Source organism: Oncorhynchus nerka, linkage group LG19 (genome assembly GCF_034236695.1).
Source record: "Oncorhynchus nerka isolate Pitt River linkage group LG19, Oner_Uvic_2.0, whole genome shotgun sequence".
In the NCBI taxonomy this organism is placed as follows: Eukaryota; Metazoa; Chordata; class Actinopteri; order Salmoniformes; family Salmonidae; genus Oncorhynchus; species Oncorhynchus nerka.
Window position 1 is genome coordinate 23253899 of NC_088414.1, and position 18606 is coordinate 23272504.

General features: G+C 42.6%; 1 protein-coding gene across 3 annotated transcripts in view; it reads left to right on the plus strand.

Annotated features, from left to right (window-relative positions):
* LOC115101207 (colorectal mutant cancer protein-like) overlaps window positions 1-18606 on the plus strand; it is a 133503-nt gene that overhangs the window by 64198 nt on the left and 50699 nt on the right. For all 3 annotated transcript variants that reach the window (XM_065004794.1, XM_065004795.1, XM_065004796.1), the window contains 3 exons: window positions 6326-6468; window positions 8485-8627; window positions 16220-16383. In XM_065004794.1, the coding sequence (XP_064860866.1) occupies window positions 6326-6468; window positions 8485-8627; window positions 16220-16383 (450 nt within the window). The remainder of the gene's footprint in view (window positions 1-6325; window positions 6469-8484; window positions 8628-16219; window positions 16384-18606) is intronic.

Below are 18606 nucleotides of genomic sequence, written 5' to 3' on the forward strand. Positions count from 1 at the left end.
CATAGAGAGTAATGACTGGAATCCTTATAAGTCAGGATCTACACAAGTCAATGATGCCTGTCAGGTCCTAACTCAAGACAAAGTACTGAGTTAGGAGCTATGGAGCCTGTATATGAAATAAAACCTGTTGTAAGATGTGCCCACTCTTGACATTTGAACCCTCTCATTGGTCTAAAATAAAAAGTCGTAAATATGCAGGACATTTCAGTTAAACAAGTTTATGCCCATGATATGTGGTGCCTAGAAGTCTAAGGAGGATGTTTGGCTCCAAAAGAGCATGTTTTCCTGAAGTGGATGATTTTTTTATTTGACTGTTGTATTGGGGTGACCTTTTGTTCAGAACTCCCCACTCACAAAAATAATTTTAGACTTTTGGGGGGCTTTTCACCTCACAATGTACTTCTGATTGAGGACAGACAGACCAAGCCTTTGGCCCTTGTAGAAGTTCTTGCCTATTTTTTTATTTTTTATTTTTTTTATTTCGCCTTTATTTAACCAGGTAGGCTAGTTGAGAACAAGTTCTCATTTGCAACTGCGACCTGGCCAAGATAAAGCGTAGAAATACGACACATACAACAACACAGAGTTACACATGGAATAAACAAAACATACAGTCAATAATACAGTAGAACAAAAGAAAACAACAAGTATATATACAGTGAGTGCAAATGAGGTAAGTTAAGGAAATAAATAGGCCATGGTGGCGAAGTAATTACAATATAGCAATTAAACAATGGAATGGTAGATCGGCAGAAGGTGAATGTGCAGGTAGAGATACTGGGGTGCAAAGGAGCAAAATAAATAAATAAATACCAGTGTGGGGATGAGGTAGGTAGATAGATGGGCTGTTTACAGATGGGTTATGTACAGGTGCAGTAATCTGTAAGCTGCTCTGACAGCTGGTGCTTAAAGCTAGTGAGGGAGATGTGAGTCTCCAGCTTCAGAGATTTTTGCAATTCGTTCCAGTCATGGGCAGCAGAGAACTGGAAGGAAAGACGACCAAAGGAGGAATTGGCTTTGGGGGTGACCAGTGAGCTATACCTGCTGGAGATACCTGCTGGAGCGCGTGCTACGAGTGAGCTGTAATAAGGCGGGGCTTAACTAGCAGAGACTTGTAGATAACCTGTAGCCAGTGGGTTTGGCGACGAGTATGAAGCGAGGGCCAACCAACGAGAGCGTACAGGTCGCAATGGTGGGTAGTGTATGGGGCTTTGGTGACAAAACGAATGGCACTGTGATAGACTGCATCCAGTTTGTTGAGTAGAGTGTTGGATGCTATTTTATAGATGACATCACTGAAGTCGAGGATCAGTAGAATGGTCAGTTTTACAAGGGTATGTTTGGCAGCATGAGTGAAGGATGCTTTGTTGCGATATAGGAAGCCAATTCTAGATGTAATTTTGGATTGCTTAATGTGAGTCTGGAAGGAGAGTTTACAGTCTAACCAGACACCCAGGTATTTGTAGTTGTCCACGTATTCTAAGTCAGAGTCGTCTAGAGTAGTGATGCTGGGCGGGCGAGCAGGTGCGGGCAGTGATCGATTGAATTGTATGCATTTAGTTTTACTTGCGTTTAAGAGCAGTTGGAGGCCACGGAAGGAGAGTTGTATGGCATTGAAGCTCGTCTGGAGGTTAGTTAACACAGTGTCCAAGGAGGGGCCAGAAGTATACAGAATGGTGTCGTCTGCGTAGAGGTGGATCAGAGAATCACCAGCAGCAAGAGCAACATCATTGATGTATACAGAAAAGAGAGTCGGTCTGAGAATTGAACCCTGTGGCACCCCCATAGAGACTGCCAGAGGTCCGGACAACAGGCCCTCCGATTTGACACACTGAACTCTATCAGAGAAGTAGTTGGTAAACCTGGCGAGGCAATCATTTGAGAAACCAAGGCTGTCGAGTCGCCAATAAGAATGTTGTGATTGACAGAGTCGAAAGCCTAGGCCAGGTCGATGAATACGGCTGCACAGTAATGTCTCTTATCGATGGCGGTTATGATGTCGTTTAGAACCTTGAGCGTGGGTGAGGTGCACCCATGACCAGCTCTGAAACCAGATTGCATAGCGGAGAAGGTACGGTGGGATTCGAAATGGTCAGTAATCTCTTTGTTAACTTGGCTTTCGAAGACCTTAGAAAGACAGGGTAGGATAGATATAGGTCTGTAGCAGTTTGGGTCTAGAGTGTCACCCCTTTGAAGAGGGGGATGTCAGCTTTCCCCTTTGTTGATTGTTTAGGAGAGCGTGGGGGGATGACCAGCTCTGAAACCAGATTGCAGAAAGACAGGGTAGGATAGATATAGGTCAATCTTTGGGCTTTCCAATCTTTCAGACGATACGAAAGAGAGGTTGAACAGGCTAGTAATAGGGGTTGCAACAATTTCGGCAGATAATTTTTAGAAAGAAAGGGTCCAGATTGTCTAGCCCGGCTGATTTGTAGGGGTCCAGATTTTGCAGCTCTTTCAGAACATCAGCTATCTGGATTTGGGTAAAGGAGAAAGGGTGGGGGCTTCTGCGGGGGTTGCTGTGGAGGGTGCTGGGCAGTTGACTGGGGTAGGGGTAGCCATGTGGAGAACATGGCCAGTCGTAGAGAATTGCTTCTTGAAATTCTCAATTATAGTGGATTTATCGGTGGTGACAATGTTTCCTAGCTTCAGAGCAGTGGGCAGCTGGGAGGAGGTGCTCTTATTCTCCATGGACTTTACAGTGTCCCAGAACGTTTTTGAGTAAGTACTACAGGATGCACATTTTTGTTTGAAAAAGCTTGTCTTAGCTTTTCTAACTGCCTGTGTATATTTGTTCCTGACTTCCCTGAAAAGTTGCATATCACGGGGGCTATTCGATGCTAATGCAGAACGCCACAGGATGTTTTTGTGCTGGTCAAGGGCAGATCGGTCTGGAGTGAACCAAGGACTATATCTATTCCTAGTTCTACATTTTTTGAGAGGGGTATGCTTGTTTAAGATGGTGAGGAAGGCACTTTTAAAGAATAGCCAGGCATCCTCTACTGACGGGATGAGGTCAATGTCATTCCAGGATACCACGGCCAGGTCGATTAGAAAGGCCTGCTCGCAGAAGTGTTTCAGGGAGCGTTTGACAGTGATGAGGGGTGGTCGTTTGGCCGCAGACCCATTACGGATGCAGGCAATGAGGCAGTGATCGCTGAGATCTTGATTGAAAACAGCCTATGAAGGTCAGAGCCAAACTGCTCTCAAAATATGTTTTGGCCCTGGCCATAAACCACATGTCACTTCCTATCAGAGACTGTTGTGCCTCTGGGCATCAGTGGACGGGTGTTATGACAGTTGGTGACACGCGTCATACTGTGTGACCTGATAATGGCTGAGTGGAAGCTGCTCTTTGTCCCTGAAGCTCTCCATGGGGTAGGGAGCTAAAACCGCTCAGCTATTTGAATTGCCACTGCTGGCCATTTAACTGGAGGACTCCTGACTCAACCCAGGATAACACACACACACATTGGGGCTCTTGTCTCAACGTGGGGACTTTGATGGTTGTGTCAGCCTGAGGCACATACCTCGTCACCTGAACCCCCGACCTTTTACACACAGACATTTTTGTTTAGGATGAAGTACACCCCTGACTCCCTAAGCTTTTGACTTTTGACCTATTGACCTTTGAATCCTACTCTCAGAAACCTGGGTCTTAGACTTTTTCAATGGGGCGCAATGTTTAGAAGGTCCCATATAGAAAGATTCTACACTAAAGCTGGGCGTTATGGATAAAAATGCATATCGCAATATTGTCTGAATTTATGGCATAATGACAAATAGAACAATATGTTTATAACAATGTGCACCGTAGGTTTTTAAATTATCCTTTTGTCACGACCGTCGTATGAATAATTAGACCAAGGCGCAGCGTGAGTAGAGTTCCACATTTTAATGATAGTGACACTTCCAAAACAACACAGATATAACGATCGTGAAATACGTAGCGTAGCGCACATTGTCACTCAAACAAAACAATATCCCACATCGCAGGTGGGAAAAAGGAGACACTAAGTATGATCCCCAATTAGAGGCAACGATCATCAGCTGCCTCCAATTGGGAACCATACACACACACCAACATAGAAATATAATCAGGGCATGACACCTTTAAAGTACTACTACTACTACTACTTGTTGGATGGTTGTACTCATCAGTTGTCCTATTAACAATATTAGCAAACTTATTTAATTTCAATTCACTTCACGTTTAATTTCAATTCACTTCACATGTCTCTACTATAGGCTACATGTCGTAATGAACGATGTCAGTAAAATGCCTGCGATAATTTAAATTGTATCGTCCCAGCTATATTCCACACGACTCAATGTTCTGCATGACAGAGGTTTATGCTTTTTCTATCAACATCATGCAATTCTATGATATTTGTCACATTCATTTGGCAGTGTGATAAAAAGAAAAGTATTTATTTATTTATTTAAAACCTGTTGTGACTAGGGGGCAGTATTTTCATTTTTGGGAAAAAAACGTTCCCATAGTAAACGGGATATTTTGTCAGGACAAGATGCTAGAATATGCATATAATTGACAGCTTAGGATAGAAAACACTCTAAAGTTTCCAAAACTGTAAAAATATTGTCTGTGAGTATAACAGAACTGATGTTGCAGGCGAAAGCCTGAGAAAAATCCAATCCGGAAGTGCCTCATGTTTTGAAAGCGCTGCGTTCCAATGCGTCCCTATTGAGCAGTGAATGGGCTATCAACCAGATTACTCTTTCTCCGTATTCCCGAAGGTGTCTACAGCATTGTGACGTAGTTTTACGCATTTATGTTGAAGAATACCCGTAGCGGCTACATTGCGCAAGTGGTCACCTGATGCTCCCAGTGAGATTCTCGCGTAAAATAAAGAGGTAGCCATTACTCCAATTGGTCCTACTGAAAAACTAATTGTCCCGATGGATATATTATCGAAGAGATATTTGAAAAACACCTTGAGGATTTGATTATAAACAACATTTGCCATGTTTCTGTCGATATTATGGAGCTATTTTGGAATATTTTTCCCCGTTTTCGTGACTGCAATTTCCGGGCGATTTCTCAGCCAAACGTGAAGAACAAACGGAGCTATTTCGCCTACAAAAATAATATTTTGGGAAAAAAGGAACATTTGCTATCTAACTGGGAGTCTCGTGAGTGAAAACATCCGAAGCTTTTCAAAGGTAAACGATTTAATTTGATTGCTTTTCTGATTTCCGTGACCAAGTTACCTGCTGCTAGCTGGACAAAATGCTATGCTAGGCTATCGATAAACTTACACAAATGCTTGTCTAGCTTTGGCTGTAAAGCATATTTTGAAAATCTGAGATGACTAGGTGATTAACAAAAGGCTAAGCTGTGTCTCCAATATATTTCATTTGTGATTTTCATGAATAGGAATATTTTCTAGGAATATTTATGTCCGTTGCGTTATGCTAATTAGTGTCAGGTGATGATTACACTCCCGCATGCGGAATGGGGAGTCACTAGAGGATTTATTAACCTTTATTTAACTAGACAAGTCAGTTAAGAACAAATTCTTATTTACAATGACGGCCTACCTCGGGCAAACCCTAACCGGACGACGCTGGGCCAATTGTACGCCCAATCACAGCCGGTTGTGATACAGCCTGGAATCGAACCAGGGTCTGTAGTGACGCCTCTTGCACTGACATGCAGTGCCTTAGACCGCTGCGCCACTCGGGAGCCCCACTTGGGAGATTTCTGTATTCATAAACACAGGAATTGTTGTCAAAACGCTAAAACATTGTGAATAAGTCCATAGTAGTTGTAGGAGATAGTTTGCAGTAATGTTAGTGCTTGATTAATGTTCCATTGTGTAACGCACTAGGCAGACCCCTCTTTGTCTGGCTTTGTTTCATTTTCATGTTCAACCGCTGACACAGGCCAGAAAAACATACCAATCTGCGGAGGTCATTCCAGGAAGCGCAGTATAACACACACGCGCTCAAGCCTGATCTCTCTTTCTCACTCTAACTCACTCACCTCTTCTCATCCTCCACTTGTAATATAGCTGAGGGGAAAGCTCATACATTTCTCTCTCTCCCAACCTCTGGGCTCCATGTAGACACTCCCCAGAAAAGCCCTTAGACCTCACACACAGTGTGTGTGTGTGTGTGTGTGTGTGTGTATGTGTGTGTGTGTGTGCGAGAGACAACCAACCTTGCAAACCAACAGAGAATCGCCTTTCAAAAATGTGCAAATAACAGAATAGGATGCCGCTTGGATATTAAGGCTTTAGCTCAGTTGGATAACTTGGTCTTGGGTTGATTCATAACAAATTTATAATGTGTGTTTTGTCAGTGTGAGCAGTCCTATCTGATGCGGGAGCATGAGGACGTTCAGGAGCGGACCACCCTACGATACGAGGAGAGGATCACAGAGCTACACAGCATCATCGCTGAGCTCAACAAGAAGATAGACCTGCTACAAGGCACTACCATCAGGTGGGTGGCACACACACACGCACACACACACACACACACACACACACCCACTCAGACGTTGTTTACTTATTGTAGTGAAATCAAAATCGGAGCATTTGCGTCAGAGGCCTTGTAAGTGTTTGTTTTCCTAGCTCAAGTGCCCTCTCCAGCCCTCTCCACCGGTGCTTAACACACTGATGTGCACCGGAAATAAACGACCAAATAGGCATTGGGTTGAGTGCTAAGCAGGACCATTAACCAAACAACTCATTAGAATGAACTCAAGAATGGCAGCCCCCCAAAATTCATCCATTTCCAAAATGGGTACTGGTTTTGGTCACACTTTATTTGGATAGTCCGGATTGTCCATCTGTAGATGCTTTACAGGTTTAGAATAAGGGTTAGTGTAAGGGTTAAGGCTAGGGTAAGGGTTAATAGATAGTTACTGTTAGGCCATCTGTAGATGCTCTACAGACTATCCAAAGAAAGTGTTACCCTGTTTTTTTTATTAGGTAATAGATTCTTATGAATTTTGGAGAAGGGGAATTTTTTGAATCTGTTTTCTTTCACTCTCTGTTTGTGTGTGTTTATGTTTGCATAAACGGTGCCATGCCAAATCAGTGTATCTTGCTTCATGTTGTCAGAACAGCACATAACAGCGTGAGTCAGTACTTTCTATTTGCCAACCTTGTGAGAACTATGTGATGTGTATTTATTGCCCGGCTATTTAATTCACAGACGTGCAATCAAAAGATTGTGTCAAACCAATGAAATGCAACCAAACGACCCTGTAATTCAGAGCTACAGGCAAGATTTTACATATTAGTGTTTGGTAGCAGCAGTGACGATGTTTACTGCAGTACTACTTTCACCAATATTGTTTATTTCTGTATTACATACATAGACCTATTGGATAGAGTTTTGGATAGAATCCATTATTCCAATGCAACTCCAGGCATGTGTGGCAGACAAAATACAGTATCCGAGACACAGGCACAAGAATCAACATTCATTCAAAATGTGGAAATGTGTGCTGCTTTCATTCGGATCTAAGGAATGTTCCTCGATAAATGTATCTAGCCGTCATTGCAAGGGAGGACAAGTGGTATCAACATAGGTGTCCGTGCTTCATCTAATAGATCATCCGATGTGCTCAGTCTCACAGACGTGTAAACACTGCACTTCTTAGATCTGACATTTCTCCTGCAGGTTGGTCACACCGGGAGCTTTCCTCTCATTAAAACTACACATGATCTTCATGCTTGTGCATATATTTAAATGCTTATGCCTGAGAAGTTCAGACTGAGACGTCACTATTGCTTAATTGCAGAGGGTTCTCATCTGAAGCACGAATACACAAACACGCGCGTGTTTACGTGCTGTATAGAGTTAATCAGCTTTGCATATTCATGTGGAAAGTGTGCATATTTGAAAAGGACAAATTCTCGCTTACCGCCTTATATGAAAGGCATAGATTTCCATGTTTAATAAGTCATAGCTAATCACATGAAATAACCTGTAAAACGGCAAAATACAGACAATTGATGCTAAACTTACAGTATATAGGCTGGATCTCAGAGGGCTTGAATCAAAGGACCTATTATACTGTAGGTTTTCTCAGGTCGTTTTTCCAGATATGAACCATGTTAACTATACTCAAGGCGTAAGATTGGCATGATGGTACATCTACACACTTACTGTTTCTATTTTAAGATAAATAGCTGATGCCCTACAAAACAAAATGATTTCTCATTCCCACTGATCGATTCTATACACCATCATCTGGTTGTGTGTGTGTGTGTGTGTGTGTGTGTGTGTGGTCATGACAACAACATTGAAGTAAAAAAACAAACTTCGCAGTGAATTGTCACACGCGTCTGGTTGCCAAATCAGTTTTATGCTTTAGCTGACTCGTCTGTTTGCCATCATGCCAGGAAATTACAGTGTTATCGAACTACAAACACATCTGTCAACAAGGCTAGTGGCATATCACTTTGCCCTAACTCCGACATAACTCAGTGACCCTCTGCCCCTCAGGGAGGAGGATGAGTTTTCGGAGCTGCGTTCGGAGCTCAGCCACAGCCAGCACGAGGTCAACGAGGACGGACGCAGCATCGACCAGGACGTGGCCTCCGTCTCACTGGCTGAAAACCACTCCACCCTGGCGACCGCCAACATGGGTAAGAAAGGACACTGCAGTGCTTGACTGTAAACCCACATACAACTCTTATAAATGAGTTTGTCTTGCTCTGAATACCCTCGTTCTATGGTTTAGTGGACACATTCACAACCAAGCCGGAGTTTGCTCCACTCCATCAGTAGAATGAATGTGTTTATGCTCTCAGGCTAATCTTCGCTTTTCTGTTTCACTAATAACTGCTTTGATCAGTGGTTCATATGAATCATCTCTCCCATGGAGAGACTGTTACCTATCTGTGCCCATAGATGTACTCTGTGACCTACAGTATCTGTGCCTATCCTCCCTTGATGGATGGCCTGTTGCCAACCAACTGCTATAGGGTTGATGGCACCCAATACACAATTATCGGCTTCTAGCGGAGATCGAATGAGAAGCAGTTATGTGCGTGTGTGTATGTGGCTGTGTGTGCGCATGTGTGCCCGCATGCACACTCCCACAATGGAAAATTGATTCAGCAGAATCCGTGCAGCAGTTCCTTCGAGACATTATTTATTCTCCCCTCTATCAATGGTGCTGAGTGCACCCAGCAATCACTTGTCAATGGTAAAGAGCTTCATTGGTTTTTCTTCTTCCCTATTCTCAACGGTGAGCAGAGAGAGAAGAAAAACATATTTTTCATTCATTACAGGTCTTTGTCTCTAGCTGTAGCCGACACACACACACACACACACACACACAAGGATTACGTTTTGTTAATCATCACGTTCGTTCGCACAGCACTAATTACTTTCGAATTGTTGGCAAAACCTGCATTTACTTTGCCCCTCCAGCAGTAGGAGAAGGGGGGGATATGGAAAAACGTCTAAGTCGCTCTCCACATTTCCATATTCCACACAATGTACCCAGGCTATGTTTGTCTAGGTCTGGGAAGATACTAATAATCATCATCATCATCATTGTGGATGCAGTATGGCAGCAGGTGCTCACCATCGGCATGGGGGTATTGGATGCTTTGCAGGGCTTTTATTTATATGCAAATTTAAATTAGTTTCTGATGAGCCAATTTGATTCCTTCTGGAGATATGAAGATGACACAGTGAATAGGGAACTGAAGCTTTGAAAGTGGTACATGCCTTTTAGGGATGACCCCATTTAGTCGACTGGTTGATTGTTTACTGATAGGCTGTTGGTCGACCAAGATTTCTTTAGTTGGGCAGTAGCAAAACAAATTGCTTCAATCATGGGGTGCAAGACACCTGTCTGATTGGCGCCTGCCTGAGTGGACTGATCCATTGTGGAGGCATGAGGATGGCACAGTCCGTCACTCTAAGGCTACTGAAATTGTACAGACTTTTTCCACATTTGTTACGGTACAGCCTTATTATAAAAATAAACATTATTATTATTTTTGTTATCATCGGATGTGATGATCACAATGTAGTATCTAGGAAAACCAATATTCTGAAGGCTGGGCCTAATATAGTGTAAAAGAGGTCATACAATAAGTTTTGTAGTGATTCATATGTTGTTGATGTAAAGAATGTTTGTTGGTCCGTGGTGTGTAATGAGGAGCAAACAACAGACTTTGCACTTGATACATTTATGAAATTGCTTATTCCAGTTACTAATAAGCATGCACCCATTTAAGGAAATGACTGTAAAAACTGTTATATCCCTGTGGATTAATGAGAAATTGAAAAATGGTATGGTTGAGGGATGAGGCAAAAGGAATGGCAAATAAGTCTGGCTGCACAACCGATTGGCAAACGTATTGCAAATTGAGAAATCATGTGACTAAACTGAATAAAAAGAAGAAGAAACTACACTATGAAACAAAGATAAATGAAAAAAACTTTGGAGCACCTTAAATTACATTTTGGGAAAAAAGGCAAACTGAGCTCCATTTGTTGAATCAGATGGCTCATTCTTTCATTCCTTTTAATGATTTTCTTTTTGGCAAGATTAGCAAACTTAGGCACGACATGCCAGCAACAAACGCTGACACTACACATCCAAGTATATCTGACCAAATTATGAAAGACAAGCATTGTAATTTTGAATTCTGTAAATAATTTGTTGTTGTCTATCAACAATGGCAAGCCACAGGGGTCTGACAATGGAAAATTACTGAGGATAATAGCAGATGATATTGCCACTCTTATTTGCCATATCTTCAGTCTAAGCCTACTAGAAGGTGTGTGCCCCCAACCCCTCTTTTACGCTGCTGCTACTCTGTTTATCATCTATGCATAGTCATTTTAATTATACCTACATGTACATATTACCTCAATTAGCCCGACTAACCGGTGCCCCCGCACATTGACTCTGTACCTGTACCACCTGTATATAGCCACTGTCATTTTACTGTATTCTTTTCTTTCTTTACTTATCTATTGTTTACCTAATACCTATTTTTTACTTAAAATTGCACTGTTGGTTAGGGCTTGTAAGTAAGCATTTCACTGTAAGGTTGTATTCGGCGTACGTGACAAATAAACTTTGATTTGATATGGAGGGAACCAAAAGTCATGACTGGCTCAAATAGCCGACCAACCAGCCTGTTACCAACCCTTTGTAAACTTTTAGAAAAAATGGTGTTTGACCAGATACAATGCTATTTTACAGTAAACAAATTGACAACAAATTTTCAGCATGCTTATAGGGAAGGACATTCAACAAGTACAGCACTTACACAAATTACTGAATAGCTGAGAGGAATTGATGATAAAAATATTGGGGTGGGCTGTTCTGTTAGAATTTAGTGCAGCTTTTGACATTATCGGTCATAGTCAGCTGCTCGAAAAACGTATTTGCTATGGCTTTACACCCCATGCTATATTGTGGATCAAGAGTTATCTGTCTAACAGAACACAGAGGGTGTTCTTTAATGGACGCCGCTCCAACATAATCCAGGTAGAATCAGGAATTCCCCAGGGCAGCTGCTAGGCCCCTTACTTTTTTCGATCTTTACTAATGACATGCCACTGACTTTGAGTAAAGCCAGTCTATCTATGCGGATGACTCAACACTATACATGTCAGCTACCACTGCGACTGAAATGACTGCAACACTTAACAAAGAGTTGCAATTTGTTTCAGAGTGGGTGGCAAGGAATAAGTTAGTCCAAAATCATTCACTAAACCTTAAACCTCAACTAAATCTTAGAATAAATCATGTGGAAATTGAGCCAGTTGAGGTGATATAACTGCTTGGAGTAACCCTGGATTGTAAACTGTCATTGTCAAAACATTTTGATACCACAGTAGCTAAGATAGGAAGAAGTCTGTCCATAATAAAGTAGCACTCTAACTAAACATCAACAAGGCAGGTCCTACAGGCCCTAGTTTTGTCGCAGCTGGACTACTGTTCCGTCGTGTGGTCAAGTGCCACAAAAACGGACTTAGGAAAATTGCAATTGACTCAGAACAGGGCAGCACGGCTGACCCTTGAATGTACATAAAGAGCCAATATGCATGTCAATCTCTCCTGGCTCAAAGTGGAGGAGAGATTGATTTTATTACTACTATTTATGAGAGGTATTAAGATGTTGAATGCACCGTGCTGTCTGTTTGAACTAGTGGCACACAGCTCGGACACCCATGAATGCCCCCCAAAACAAGCCACGAGGTCTCTTCACAGTCTCCAAGTCCAGAACAGTCAATGGGAAGCGCACAGTACTACATAGAGCTATAACTACATGGAACTCTATTCTACATCAAGTAACTGATGCAAGGAGTAAAATTAGATTTAAAAATACACCTTATGGAACAGCAGGGACTGTGAAGCAACAAACATAGGCACAGACACATGCATACACACACACACGATAACATACGCACTACACACACGTACACATGGATTTTGTACTGTGGTAGTGGTGGAGTAGGGGCCTGAGGGCACACAGTGTGTTGTGAAATCTGTAAATGTATTGTAATTTTTTTTAAATTGCATAAACTGCCTTAATTCTTCTAGACCACAGGATCCATAATAAATAAATACAAATACAAATCAACACATAATGACAAAGAAACAACAGGTTTTTAGAAATGTTAGCAAATATACACTGCCGTTTCAAACCTACTCATTCCAGGGTTTTTCTTTATTTTTTACTATTTTCTACATTGTAGAATAATAATGAAGACCTCAAAACTATGAAATAACACATACGGAATCATGTAGTAATCATGAAGTAATTTGAGATTCTTCAAAGAAGCCACCCTTTGCCTTGATGACAGCTTTGCACACTTGGCATTCTCTCAACCAGCTTCATGAGATAGTCACCTGGAATGCATTTCAATTAACTGGTGTGCCTTCTTAAAAGTTCATTTGTGGAATTTCTTTCCTTCTTTAATGCGTTTGAGCCAGTCAGTTGTGTTGTGAGAAGGTAAGGGGTATACCGATGATAGCCCTATTTGGTAAAAGACCATATCCATATTATGGCAAGAACAGCTCAAATAAGCAAAGAGAAACGACAGTCCATCATTGCTTTAAGACATAAAGGTTAGTCAATACTGAACATGTTAATAACTTTGAAAGTTTCTTCAAGTGCAGTCGCAAAAACCATCAAGCGCTATGATGAAACTGGCTCTCATGAGGACGCCACAGGAATGGAAGACCCAGAGTTACCTCTGCTGCAGAGGATAAGTTCATTAGAGTTACCAGCCTCAGAAATTGCAGCCCAAATAAATGCTTCACTGAGTTCAAGTAACAAGCACATCTCAACATCAACTGTTCAGAGGAGACTGCGTGAATCAGGCCTTCATGGTCTAATTCTGCAAAGAAACCACTAGTAAAAGACCCCAATAATAAGAAGAGACTTGCTTGGGCCAAGAAACATGAGCAATGGACATTAGACCTGTGGAAATTTACAACAGACTCTCTGGTGCGCTTATAATTTATTCTAATTATATTGTAATCTAACAGCACCTGTTTGGCACACATAAAATGCACGCAGGGCTCTCTCCTTACTTTATTTTTCTTGAACTCCAGTACTTTCCACAATTAGTAAAATGTTTTCCACACCTGACTTCCCCTTTTACCTCCTGAGCAACCAAACATTCCCCAGTTTAGAGTTTATTTGTCATGTCTGCATCCATTTTGCTGTCATGTGTTATAGTGTTCAGAGTTTGTTATAACAGTTTATTGACGTGATTATGATCTGCTATAGGTCAGGCCCTGTTGGTCACGTCTATGCGATGCATACGTGTCACGTAAAAAGAGCCGGGGTTGAGGCAATAGGAAATGTTTTTCCTAAATAAATGAGGGATTTCGGTAACAGAACTTGAGGGATTTCGGTAACAGAAATGGCTGTAATTATGTTACAGCTTCAGCAATGCGGACAACGTAATAAGCACTGTTGATGTTCTGTGGTGGTCGCTGCAGCAGGAGGAGAGAGAGACAACACTATAAACACTGTTGATGTTCTGTGGTGGTTCTGTGGTGGTCGCTGCGCTGTTGATGTTCAGCAAGGAAGGAGAGAGAGACTATAAAACACTGCATAAACACTGTTGATGTTCTGTGGTGGTCGCTGCAGCAGGAGGAGAGAGAGACAACACTATAAACACTGTTGATGTTCTGTGGTGGTCGCTGCAGCAGGAGGAGAGAGAGACAACACTATAAACACTGTTGATGTTCTGTGGTGGTCGCTGCAGCAGGAGGAGAGAGAGACAACACTATAAACACTTGATGTTCTGTGGTGGTCGCTGCAGCAGGAGGAGAGAGAGACAACACTATAAACACTGTTGATGTTCTGTGGTGGTCGCTGCAGCAGGAGGAGAGAGAGACAACACTATAAACACTGTTGATGTTCTGTGGTGGTGCAGCAGGAGGAGAGAGAGACAACACTATAAACACTGTTGATGTTCTGTGGTGGTCGCTGCAGCAGGAGGAGAGAGAGACAACACTATAAACACTGTTGATGTTCTGTGTGGTGGTCGCTGCAGCAGGAGGAGAGAGAGACAACACTATAAACACTGTTGATGTTCTGTGGTGGTCGCTGCAGCAGGAGGAGAGAGAGACAACACTATAAACACTGTTGATGTTCTGTGGTGGTCGCTGCAGCAGGAGGAGAGAGAGACAACACTATAAACACTGTTGATGTTCTGTGGTGGTCGCTGCAGCAGGAGGAGAGAGAGACAACACTATAAACACTGCAGCAGGAGGAGAGAGAGACAACACTATAAACACTGTTGATGTTCTGTGGTGGTCGCTGCAGCAGGAGGAGAGAGAGACAACACTATAAACACTGTTGATGTTCTGTGGTGGATGCTGCAGCAGGAGGAGAGAGAGACAACACTATAAACACTGTTGATGTTCTGTGGTGGTCGCTGCAGCAGGAGGAGAGAGAGACAACACTATAAAACACAGGAGGAGAGAGACAACACTATAAACACTTGATGTTCTGTGGTGGTCGCTGCAGCAGGAGGAGAGAGAGACAACACTATAAACACTGTTCTGATGTTCTGTGGTGGTCGCTGCAGCAGGAAGGAGAGAGAGACAACACTATAAACACTGTTGATGTTCTGTGGTGGACGCTGCAGCAGGAGGAGAGAGAGACAACACTATAAACACTGTTGATGTTCTGTGGTGGTCGCTGCAGCAGGAGGAGAGAGAGACAACACTATAAACACTGTTGATGTTCTGTGGTGGTCGCTGCAGCAGGAGGAGAGAGAGACAACACTATAAACACTGTTGATGTTCTGTGGTGGTCGCTGCAGCAGGAGGAGAGAGAGACAACACTATAAACACTGTTGATGTTCTGTGGTGGTCGCTGCAGCCGGAGGAGGCCGGCCAGCACAATCAAATCAATTGTGGTCCAGCTCGCTCTTGTCACGTGTGTATTTTATGGTTGATTTGATGAAAACACATACTGTAGGGCGTGTCTATATATGGAAAAATACACGTTTAAAAATGTTGACCAATCGATGGTCGAAAGAACAGACGACCCTTGGTCGACCAAGATCATTTTTTTAGTCGGGGACAGCCCTTACATGCCTCAGTTGGTTGGAGTTTGCTGCTTGCCTTGCTGTTGCAGGTTGTGGGTTTGATTTCCACAGGTGTTATCTGTAGTTCGCTGTGTTTACATGTACTGAATTTCAATATTGTCATATAATATGAAGAATAATTGTCCTTCTTGTATCATTGTCTTTCTCTCAAATAGTTTGTGGTGTGTGTTATGTTCTCTCTAAACAGCAGATGTGTGTGATGCGGTTTAATGAGTGCGTTACTAGCCTGCAGCATTGCCAGCAGCAGCGTCACCCAGTTAATCCAGCCACTCAGTTAAACCGTTAGCATTTAGTACATGGCTGGTTAGCAGTATGGCCCTAGCACACAAAACATTAACACTACGCTCCAAGGTCACCTTGCAGACTACAGTAGCTGTGTTGTTCTAGCCACATTGAGGTTTGATTATTTGTTCCTAGATCAGTGTATCTGGCTCTAGTCCTACTATTTTGACCAGCATCCTGCACACTAGAATTCATTCATCTGGTTCCAGATCCATTTGACTCTGGACTTCTTCCCTGTACTGCAGTGGCCTGAACTCCGTTTGCCTGACATTACATTACATTAGGCTTTAAAACATGAATATGTTCCTACACCAGTCTGAGCCGGACCTGTGCTTTCTCCCTGTAGACAACTGCAGTGACCTGAACTCAGAGCTGCAGCGGGTTCTGACAGGGTTGGAGAGCGTGCTGTGTGGGAGGAAGAAGAGCACATGCAGCCTGTCTGTGGCCGAGGTGGACCGCCAGATAGAGCAGCTGACCACCGCCAGCCAACACTGTGACCTTGCCATCAAGGTAAGACACCAGAAAATGACTAGAGGCAAATACTGAGACTCGTTTTAGGAAATCCTTTTCCTTCCATATAAACACAATGAATTGGTAGGAAAGCCTGAAGGAGGATAAAGAGTGGACGGAGCGAAAGAAAAACATGCAGGATAGATGAAAATAGGTTAACCTAATACTGGTACAAACATCTCCTATTAAATGCATTCACAGACGCTTAAAGAAAGGTAAATGGAAAACAGTGAGATTAGTTATAATGTAACTGTTGTATGATGTTGAACTGTCCTGCTGGAAGACCCAAGCCACTTCCAGTAATCTGTCAGCAGGGGTCCTGGGTTGTACCCTGGGTTGTACCCTGGGTTGTACCCACCAGTAACAGCCCGTCTCAGCCTGGGACGCCTGTGTGATTCAGACTGATGTCATAGACTGATGACGGGCCTGATGGTGGTCCCCACGGTGACACCTCACCTCTGGTAATGGAAACCTGTCTGCCTGGCTCTCGTCTCCGTAGCGATGGGAGTGTCAGCAGTCCTACGGGGATTTCAGTCTGCTAGCTATTTCTTTCCTCGCAAACAGATAATACAACACACACATTTTTTATTTTTTTATTTCACCTTTATTTAACCAGGTAGGCAAGTTGAGAACAAGTTCTCATTTACAATTGCGTCCTGGCCAAGATAAAGCAAAGCAGTTCGACACATATAACAACACAGAGTTACACATGGAGTAAAACAAACATACAGTCAATAATACAGTATAAACAAGTCTATATACAATGTGAGCAAATGAGGTGAGAAGGGAGGTAAAGGCAAAAAAGGCCATGTTGGCAAAGTAAATACAATATAGCGAGTAAAACACTGGAATGGTAGTTTTGCAATGGAAGAATGTGCAAAGTAGAAATAAAAATAATGGGGTGCAAAGGAGCAAAATAAATAAATAAATAAAATACAGTTGGGAAAGAGGTAGTTGTTTGGGCTAAATTATAGATGGGCTATGTACAGAGGGAAATACATACACAGGGAAAGATGGGAGAATGAGAGAGGGAGAACGAAAGGGAAGTAGACCTATAGACACAGAATGTGACAGAGATGTAGAGAAATGAACCGTGAGCGAGAGAGACAGTTATGCTAAAGAAAGAGGTAGAGAAAGGAGAGAGGCAAAGTGAAGGACAGAGAAATATAGCAATTATTTTGCTGATGTTGCTTCCAGAGGCAGTTTGGAAGTCAATAGTGAGTGTTGCAAACAGGGACAGACGATTTTTACGAACTTCAGAACTCAGCGGTTCTGTGAGCTTGAGCCATTGTTGCTCCTAGACGTTTCCACTTCACACTAACTGGACTTAGAGTTGACCGGGACAGCTCTAGCAGGGAAGAAATTTGACGAACTGACTTGTTGGAAAGGTGGCATCCTATAATGATACCACATTGAAAGTCACTGAGCTCTTCGCAAGGTCATTCTACTGCCAACGTTTGTCTATGGATATTGCTTGGCTGTGTGCTCGATTTTATACACCTGTCAGCAACGGGTGTGGCTGAAATGGCAGAATCCACTAATTTGAAGGGGTGTCCACATCATTTTGTATATATAGTGTATGTCCTTCGTGTTAAGACTGTTAAAGGCATAACAGACAATCACTGTAACTGGCATTCAGTTAGTGACTGTCATAGCCCACTCACTGTAAGGTGGGAGAATGGATTTACATGGCTTTATGTTATCAGCCTGAATGGAACTCCATCACAAACCATTGTGTCAGAGCTGCAATAGAGGACAGATGGAGACATATTACTGTAAAGAAAGAGAAATCAAGGTCCCTATGTTTGATGTTTATTCAGTGATCTACATTTTCTAATAAACTTATTGAACTTGGCTATCAATTTCACCCCCTTTTGTTGGCTGATCACAGTGGACACAACCAGTGCTAGTCTGACCACTTAACCCAGTTACATTTTGTGGGAAGAAAAATAGACACCTTCACAGCGTCCTAATGGTGTCTCTTTCACATCTATAACAACAGAATTTTTGTAATTTGATTGAAACATTTATCCAGTGAGTATGAGAGGTGGAGCTGATTCCTACACCGACATATCCAGTCCTTTCAGATTTGCGAGGAGTCAGCCAAGGGTCTAGTGATGGGTTTGGGACACAGTATCCCATGGTGTGTGGACCCAATCCATTACCATTGACTAAGCCTATAAAAAGAATACCACACAGGCAAATGTGTATCTTCTCCAAGGC